Genomic DNA, 9,990 nt, shown 5'->3' with positions numbered 1-9,990 from the left:
AGAGTTTTCATTTTTAAGAGCTGAGGAGACAGGAATTTCTGACAGGCCTGACTAGGCAGTGTGAAACATGACCACTGTGTAATTTGACCTCCTGAGGTGACTTGAAGCAGTGGCTTGGATAGTGGAGGCAGGCCTCAAACCTGCTATTAGCATTGGTGGCATTGCTTCCTATGTTAGAAGGATTTTGATGGGCAATTTAATTAAGCTGCTATTTGCTTTGTAGGTGCAAATAATCTGTAAGTTGTATCCTTTGCTGCTCAGGTAAATCGATCAATTGATTTTTAGCAGAATTATATAGATAACATTTTCAACTTGATACATTTTTTAAATGAAAATTTGCTTTGTTTTCTTGGATTATTCCACCAAGTTTAGATCTAGGATTTATTTATATGGCTATGGGACGAGACTGAAATAGCTTCTGTGGGAAAAATTATAGCCATCTCTTTAGGCTAAAATTGTAAAGCTGTATCCAGATATTAAAGCAATGCTTTAAAATTTCATTCTGAAGTCATGTTCCCTGTGGCCTTCGACCTTGAGGGCCAAGGAAGGACCATCTGTGCATTGATCAGGTTTAAGTCTCAATGCAGACACTTAGAAAGATAGCCGTTGTGAGACTCAAGCATTAGGAAAATGAGGGTATTTCTAAATCACCTTATCTCCTTATTTAGCATTTCAAGGACCATGCCTGAAGGACTCATGTCATAGGGTTTCTTTCACAAGGCAAAGATGATAACCATTCCACCTCTGGAGGGAGATCAATAGACTTGCTGACATAGGGAGAAAAGGAAAAGCTAGAGAGGCAGTAAATAGTTCAACTGGACCCTTGTAGCTAGGAAGGCTAGAAGCCTTGATGGATTATGAGAGGATATATAGGCTCATCCAGGGGTCAGATGGCATGTACTCAGCCCTCCTCACACACTTCTTCCAAGGTTGAACTTTAATGGGATGGGGGGTGGTTTAGAAACAACCAGATATGCCTAAGGAAGTTCGAGGCCACTGAGGTTGGCGGCTCAGCATTAGAGAGAATGTAGACCCCTTGGAAACTTCGTTCCTTAGCTTAGGGCTATGTCTATTCTGGCCCTAAGAAGATGGCAAGAAGGTGGCACAATAGAAGATGACTTGTTCTTCATCGTTCTTGTCAGCCAACGGGCTGCAGTGTTTGAGGACATCAAAACTGTAGTCAAATGACCAGAATCACACACTCCAGTAGCCAGTAAGACCAAGTTAGTGAGGACTCATTCTACCACGGAGATATCAGGGAACGTCCAGAGGACAATGAGTCCATCTGAGGACCCCCTTGCCTTTCAGTCACCATGAAGTCTTATAAGGTGCATTCTTACTGCTGACTGCTATTCACTTGATACACGTGGTCTGACCATACTGGTAATTTATGACAAAAGTCTCTTCCAATTGATACCGGTTGTTAAATATTAGCATTGTGAATATTGTTCCTCCATGTATCCCACATTCCCTGAAACTCTCTTAGGTGGAAAGCCTGAACTCTCAAACACAGAGAATTTTATTCAAAGAGACTGATCATTTACCTAAGGAGACTGCTAAATATTTGGATCAGATTAACACATCAGGTTGGACCAAAATTAAATTGTCCTTCTTTTTGCCACTAAGTTAGGTGTGGAGACCCATAATGGGGGTCAGATCAAATGATTAGATATAAACAAACTATATTATTTTTGTATGAAATTCAGTATATTTGCAACTTTGTGACAAATTCTAGTGTATAGGAAATAGAGACGATCTAGGGATTCCCATTGCCACTTAAATCTGTTAGTGAGCTAAGTTACACATGGGCAGGGGTTTTTGTGTTTGTTCACCGCTGTATCTGCAGTGCCCAGAATAAGTGTCTGGCAAATGGTAGATACTCGATGGGTATATGTGGAAAGAATCATAACAATAGCATAAAACAGACTTGCAAAGTGCTCTCTAAGAATGCCAATACAATTTCAACAAAAGCACTGTGTCACAGAGAGTCAGTTGGGAGCCAATCACTTGGTTGAGGAAGTATTTCCATATATGACTCTTTTGTTGTTGCTATTTTCAAAATTATATAATTTAAAATTTTCAAAATTGTAAAATGTTTAACATTAAAAGTAGAAAAAAAAATTGGCAGGGCACAGTGGCTCATGCCTGTAATCCTAGCACTTTGGATGGCCGAGGCAGGAGGTTCACTTAAACTTAGAAGTTGGAGATCAGCCTGGGCAACATGGCAAAACCCTGTCTCTTCAAAAAGTCATACAAAATTGAACCAGGTGTGTTGCATGCCTGTAGTCCTAACTACTCCAGAGGCTGAGGTGGGAGGATGGCTTGAGCCTGAGAGGCAAAGGTTGCAGTGAGCCAAGATTGCACCACTCCATTCCAGTCTGGGCGACAGAGTGAGACCCTGTCTCAAAATAAAATAACAAACAAACCTAATCTACAGTATTAAAAGTTAAGACTTATTGTTATCTCTGTGAGGCAGGTGTTTTGATTAGAAGAGGAAATAAAGGGGGCTTCAGGTAAACTTGAACTAGTCTATGAGTTAACCTCATTGTTGATTACATGAGTGTGTTCACTGAAAATTTGACAGCTGTATACGTATAACTTGTCAATTTCTTGCATTTATATTACACATCAATAAAACAAGTTTAAAATTATGTTGTGATTTGCATCATTTACATACTTCAGTAAATTCTAAGAATCAAATAGTATCATTGTAAGTTTTTTTAAAAGTCATGTTCTTAATTATTCTGCAGAAAGTTTACACTAGTTTTGACTTCCACAAACAACATAAAATGCAATTTATTTGCATTCTCTTTAGTACTTGCCATTATAGTTTTCCTAATTTTAATGATTTTATGTAAGAAAATTAAGTATATACTTTTCTCTCCAACTTTTATTTGAAAATTTCAAACTTACAGAAAAGCTGAAAGAATAGTGTAATGGACACCAATATATCCCTTATTAGATTCACCAACTCTTTAAGTTTTTGCCACACTTGCTATTCTCTGTTTCTATTTATACATACATGTATATAATGTATATGTATATATACACGTGTATATATATTATACATGTGTGTATATATGTATATGTATACATATACATATATACACGCATGTGTAAATAGAATACATATATACACACACATCTATCTATCTGCATTTCTGAGCTATTTTTAAAGAAGTTTTAGACGTCATGACAATTTATCCCTTAGTGTATCACTTAAGGGTAAGAATATTTTTCTACATAACCACAACACATTTGTCATTACACTTCTATATTGTCAAGTAATATCTAGTCCACGATTATAGTTCCACAGTTGTCCCAATACTGTCTTTTCTAGCTGATTAAAAAACAGGATTCAATAAAGTTCATTCACATATTGCATTTAGCTGTTTTATCTCTTTAGTTTCTTTTTTACCTAAAACAGTCTCTGCCCCCGACCATCCCCCCTCACCCGACTTTTCATGATATTAAAATTTTTCAAGTCTAGGTCCTTTGAAAACCTCTTGTTTGTCTTCAAATATGTATGACCGTGGCTGATTTTACAAACTCATACTGCAAAATTATTACAGGTTTTTAGAAGTACATGTGTCAACAACTGTAACAGATTTTCATTTTTGGATATTGGTTAGTCAGAGCAAGACACTGGATATCCAGCCAGGCACCAGATGTTTTTATCGAGGGGAAAAAAAAGAGCATTAAGAGCTTTTAAATCTTATGTTATTACTTTGATCATATAAGAAATAATTGTGACATTTTGTGCTTGGAAATGTATCACAGGGGCTTTCCTTCATATTGACACTGTATATTACTGAATGGATCAGTTAATATATAACCAGTTTAAAGGACCTGAAAATGTAGTGACAGCCAAGAAGGATATTTTGAAGTTTGAAATGATCCCTATATAAATAGAACGGATCAGCATAACTTTGGGATAAAATTAGCTGACAGTTTGTGGACTCTCCAGCATGTGCCTGTTTGCTTGGTGCTGTTCTCTTGATAAATCACAACAAAGCTTCCAGAAGGCGAGGAAGGATGGACGGCACCACTGCCCCTGTCACTAAATCTGGAGCTGCCAAGTTAGTTAAGAGAAATTTCCTTGAGGCTCTAAAGTCCAATGACTTCGGAAAATTGAAGGCTATTTTAATCCAAAGGCAAATAGATGTGGACACTGTTTTTGAAGTTGAAGATGAGAATATGGTTTTGGCATCTTATAAACAAGGTAAAAATATATAGGTGTTATTGTAAAACTGGTAGAAAATGATTTTTTTTTTAAATGCAGTGTCAGTTATCCACTCTCAACACTAGCTTGTATTGTTTCTTTAAGTATTCATTTTAAAAATATTTCTAAATTGATATTTTCTTTCTTTTTAAACTAAAACACATGGTGGGCTGATATATATGTATAAGTTGTGTCTCTCCTTTTCTTTTCCTACCCTTGGGCCTAGGACTTGAAATCCCAGACAATCATTTTTAGCAACGCACTCTCTGTTTTTAACTTTTCTTCTGACTATGATGATATAGAAGGAAGAAAACATTTCTAGATTATGGCTAAGCAGATTGTTGAAACCGTATCTTAGACAATGTACCTGGTTTAAAAACAGACTGCTAATTCTCCATTAACAGCCACTTAAAGATATATCCTCTCTATGTCCATGTGGATGAAAAAGAGGACTCTCCCCAGCATTTGGAGGGTTAATAAATGGATAAAGCAGTGTCACAGGCACCTTGATGGTCTTCATCATTTTAATGAGTTTTCAGTTCAGGCACAAAAGCTGAATTCAGCAAAACAAAAAAGTTAACTTTTTTCCTGGACTACAATAATTGTTCAAAATTGTAGATAAGTTTAATACAGAGTACCTGCCTTATAAAGATCTAAGGAAAACAAATTAGAACTTTTTTTTTACCAAGGAATTTTCTGGAACCCATGCTTAATAAATCAGAAATAAATTAGAGTTCCACTGATTCTGATTTCCCAAATCAACTGGCTAATGGAGGGGAACGTGAGCAGTTAGATCCTCTGGCGAGCATACTGCAAACATGCTGCTCAACATCACTAATGTTTAATACAATATAGATGCTAAGGTCTTGTGTATAGCATTTAGAGACAGTCATTATTTTCATGTTTAAAGATGATTTTGGGTCATATATAAATCATCATTATAATCCATTTCCAAATACAAATGCTAATGGTACATTATATATTTCTTCATTAATTTACTGTCCTCTGTCAGTTCTGAGGGAAGTATAGAAGAGTTGAAGCTAGTTACTGTGTTTATGATTTTTACTCAAAGGCTTTATAATATTTTCGCATTAGTGGCATTAATATATTGATGGGAAGACAAAGAAGGGGTTTATTTTTTAAAAAGTTTATGGGGTCTCTGTTAGAAAGAAAATTTGTATATACTACATAATTAGATTGCTTTCATCTTATAACTTTGTTCAGTGATAGAATGTCTGAATGCTAAACTAATTTTAAAGATGTTTTTAAAAAGCTTATAATTCTGCCTAGGGTGAAATAACTCAGGTTCAAGTCAGTGGGTAAGTTATTTGACCCTGAGTTGCAAACACTGTCTACTCTCATCTCCTGAGCAAGTCAAGTTGCACAGATTGTGCAAAGTTTCTGAGGATATAAGAAACGAAGTTTTAGGTGCAGGCTCTAGGGAAGTGGAGGGGAGTGGGGGAGTTGGTTCTCCTGCTTCCACTGGTGTCATCACCTTTGAAGGAAAAGAAAATACATTTTAAATTATTCTTGTCAATGTGAGCTGACTCCTACGGTCCTCATAGAGCTAAATTTTCATTCACACGAATTGAAGTGTTTTCATAGTAGTGTTAGGACTGTGGGATGTGGCTTTCAATTAAGGAGATAGCAAATTACACCCTCTGGAAAAGGAAAAGAACAGTTCCATTCTTACGTATGCCAGGTGGATGTTTGCACAGAACTAGTAAAATCTGTGGTCTTACTTTTAGGGTTTATGCAGGAAATTTGTGTCTGTGCATTCATGTGTAGAAAGAAACACGCTACTCTGTTTAATACGAGTATGGGCATAAGGAACCGTCTCTTTAGTCTTAAATCCAGGTTAAGACCTCATCTTTCTTAAAAGTTTCTTCAAATTTTTTTCACATGCTTCCAGCCTTATCATCGATCCTTTTAAACTTAGGAATGGAAAGTTAGGAATGGAAATGATAAATAGAATCCTAGCTGCTAGAGATCTAAGTGGTTATATCAATTTCTTAAGTCATAAAGTCATTGTCAGGCAACAGCGTGGAGCTGAGCAGTCTATAGTGGTTAGTTAGTTCTTTTCTAAATATTTCAAAGGAATAGGACCCATTTCTATGTGGTCGTAAAGGGTATGTGGCTGGATTAAAGTTTGTGAGACTTTATTAAATCAAAGGAGAAGTTTTGGACATTGGACGCTGTTGAACCGCTACATACTGCTCTTTGATTTTTTTTAAAGCACTTTTGAAAAGCTCTACACAGAAGTGCATGAATAAGTGTGCAACTTGATTACTTTTCACAGAATAACAAACCTATGTAGCCAACATCCAGATGAGGATACAGAATATTCCTGTTTACTTTTAAAGTGTGGGAATCTTCAGGTTTCAGTTATTTTTGGCTTAATAAGAAAGACAATGTGCAAAACCTATAACAAATCTCATGCTACTCTTAAATTTCCTTGTGTAATCAATACTAAAATTCTATATTCAACATTTGATAGTCCTATAGAAAATGAAAAGTACTACAATCAATTCTAAACCATTCTTATTTATTTAGAACATACAGCATTTTATACGATTTAAAATTAACTACATTTTGTCCTGAAATATAGTCCATCTAAGCCTATATGAAAGTCAGTGTATAATTTTTGAAAAGGGAACTCAGAACTCTGCTGGCAAATAAATCACGTAAAATCTAAATAGTGCTCCCCAAATTTACAATCTAGTTGGCACACCAGTAATCAAAAGTTGAGCTCATAAGCAAATATGAAATGTGGATTTTGTGAGGAAGACAGAATAAAGCTATTGGATTACAAATAAGTCTGGAAGCTCATTTCTGCTTTCCTCTGTAGCACTGGGGCCATCTCATTGAGTATCTTCTCTTTCCAGTTTGACAGAAAACAGAGTTCATGTTCAAACTGTGGATCCTATCTTTCTCCAGCACCTAATCACGATTCTTAAAGTTAGAGAGTTCTCACTTTACTTTTCTAAGTTATTTTAAGCTTCATAATAAAATCTTCAGATGAAATCATGTTTTATTAATTTAAAGAAATTTTCCTCACATTTTGTAAAGTAAACATTTAAAATGTGCTGGTTGGCATTTGAGAGACCTCCCTGGGAATGGCAGAGAGAATGGGTCTTAAAAGCAAAAACAAGTAAGCAAAAATTGCGTTTACCAGGTGATCACTTTAAAATAAAAATGATACAAAGAAAACATAAAGAACAACTTTCTAACTGCCAAATGCAATAAGTCATGGAAAGTCAAGGGATGTCAGTGATATAAAATTTATTATGAGCCGAGCATAAAATAAATCTTTAAAGAAAACACAAAGGTCCCTTCTATTGGTTTTCACTGGTGAACTCCATACTGGAAACATGAAGGACTGTCCATAAAACTGTTGTCAAAGGCTTTACCAACTACACAGCTTGATCTTCCTTCAGATGTATGAGCTTTGGCTCATAAATGATATGGGCAGATTTTCATACTTATCTCTTTGATAGGAAACCCCCAGTCAGCAAGGTTCATCGGAGTCCTTTTATTAATCAGGGTAATGCACTTTAAGTACTTCGTTTATGGCCCATAGCCACTGATTCCTTGGTTGGTGGTCATATTTTTAATTAAAATAACCAATGAATGATTTCACTTGAAAACTTTCTGGCAGGTACTCTATCTACTTTACTAAGTAGTAACTTATATCCAAATATCATGAAAGCTCTTATTTCCACTCTCCGAATGAATAATTTCTTTATCACCTAATTTTCCTCTTTGCCAGAAATTCACTCTTCTGCTTTCCCATTTCCATCCTAGGGTTCTTTTCCTTTCTTGGATGTTCAAACTTTTTTCTTTTACATTTTACACCTCAAACTTGCTTTTTCCCCCTGCTTCCCAGGTGAACTTTGAGTTATCTGGAAAATATTAGCTATTAAAAAATAGCCAAGAATTGTGCTTCAGTCTGTAATCCTTCAGGACTGTGTAAATACATGGACACAGGCAGAGCAAATGTCTGCTAATCCAGCCACGAGCAGTGTGTATAACCTTTGGCTGTAATAACAGAGGCTTCTCGTGCGTGGGGTTCTTTTGACTCAGATAACATTATAGCTGATAACTGTTGCAGAGCCCAGGCTTAGCTGAAGGTTTACCAGAAATGTGTACATCCTCTCCAAATGCTGGAGCAGAACCAAGCCCTTCTTCCAAAAGAAGGTCCAAACACTTTGCTCCTTGTTATATTTCTAGGCAGCTTTCTACCCAGCTATTGGGGCCATATCTCTTTGGTTTCAGATTTAAATTAAGCACACACACACGCATGCGTGCACACAAACACACATACACACACACAGGATTAGTCTGCGTATTTTTTTTTCCAGGGATGAAACTTCTAAAATTCCTTTAGAACTTTTAGCTACAAGTGATATCAATTTGGAGGTAAACTGCATGTAGCCTTCGGATCATAGATGGCTATTTAAAGATTTGGGGGCAATGGAGTTTGAGAGTTAGAGTTGGTTCTGTCAGTACTTGTTATATGAACATGGACACTTTATACTACTTAACCTCTTCCAGACTGATTATCTTCATTTGTAAAATGGAAGCTTTGACAAGACCCTCTCTAAGTTCAGATTCCTGCATGCAGATAATTAATCATATTATGCAGGTGAAACTGTAAACAGATTGTGTATCATGGTCAAAGCCACATGAGCATAGCCTGTATTTGGGAGTTCCTGTGGGTTTTGTACATAGGGGAAATAATATGTATTTTTCTTTTCTTTGTAGTGAGCTTCTTACTCAAACAGAACTCTTCTGCAAGGAGCTGTCACTGCACACAGACTGTAGACATGGGGTAGTGTGTGAGTGGTTTACATTAGAGGGAGGCAGCCGCTGCTTCACCTCCCACCCCCAGCTCCCATGGGCTTGGTTTCCTGGTTCTGCCTCACCTCTGTCCTTTGTGCAGTCTAAACGCATAGTAAAAGGGCAGCCTGAAATCTGCAGAGGTGAACAGAGGGGGACTTTGAAAGACAAATACTAGGAATAAATCACATTCTAGGTTTCGAAGTCCTGGCAAAATTTTGCTGTGGGAAGAAGGGAGTGTGTAAAAAGTGAATCTGCCTGATCAGTTAATTGTGTTTCTAGCATGCTGTGATCATTGGTGGTTATATTTTGGGGGACAAATTCTGATCTCTTGACATATCAGCATCAGCACAAGATTGTGAACAGGCACAGCCTCATCTGTGGTTTTTGAAGATAGTTTTACTTGTGGTTTGGTCCTCCATGACAGTAAGTGTGTTTACTTCCACACTTACTACACAATGACCTGTAGGCCCCACCTCATTTTAAAGTTATGATTGTACGTTCATGTCCCTTTTGCCAGGGGCTGCTCTTTTCTCTGCTCAAAGCAGCAGGCTTTCCTGATATGCTCGGGGCTGAATTATTCAACAATCCCTTCCCCCACATTACCACCAAAGTTTTGCAACACAGCCTCCAGATACACTTCAGTACACCCTAAACCACAGCCTGCAATCTGTCCTCTTCCCATTTCTCCACTTCAGCTCCCCAGGGGCAGCCACTAAGGTGTCTTGTTGCCACCTACCTACACACACTCCTATCTTAGGAGAGGTGAGTTGTAGCCACAACTCCATTCTGGGAGTTGGCTGATTTCCAGGACTTGGTAGTCTGTGAGCCTGATTGACCAGTTAATGTTTATGATTACAGGAGATGCAGAAAAAACTGACTGAGAGGCCAAGAATGACTGATTCACGTAATACATGGGCAGGATAGAT

At 37.1% G+C, this 9,990-nt stretch overlaps 1 protein-coding gene across 1 annotated transcript in view; it reads left to right on the top strand.

Moving 5' to 3' along the window:
* Window positions 1–3,970: 3,970 nt before the first annotated feature.
* ASB4 (ankyrin repeat and SOCS box containing 4) overlaps window positions 3,971–9,990 on the top strand; it is a 57,618-nt gene continuing 51,598 nt past the window's right edge. The window contains exon 1 of the mRNA XM_017849302.1: window positions 3,971–4,222. Within this exon, the coding sequence (XP_017704791.1) occupies window positions 4,036–4,222 (187 nt within the window). The 5' untranslated portion in view covers window positions 3,971–4,035. The remainder of the gene's footprint in view (window positions 4,223–9,990) is intronic.

Source organism: Rhinopithecus bieti, unplaced genomic scaffold, assembly GCF_001698545.2.
Source record: "Rhinopithecus bieti isolate Rb0 unplaced genomic scaffold, ASM169854v2 scaffold_31127, whole genome shotgun sequence".
Taxonomy (NCBI): Eukaryota; Metazoa; Chordata; class Mammalia; order Primates; family Cercopithecidae; genus Rhinopithecus; species Rhinopithecus bieti.
This window is presented reverse-complemented; position numbering and strand designations above follow the sequence as displayed.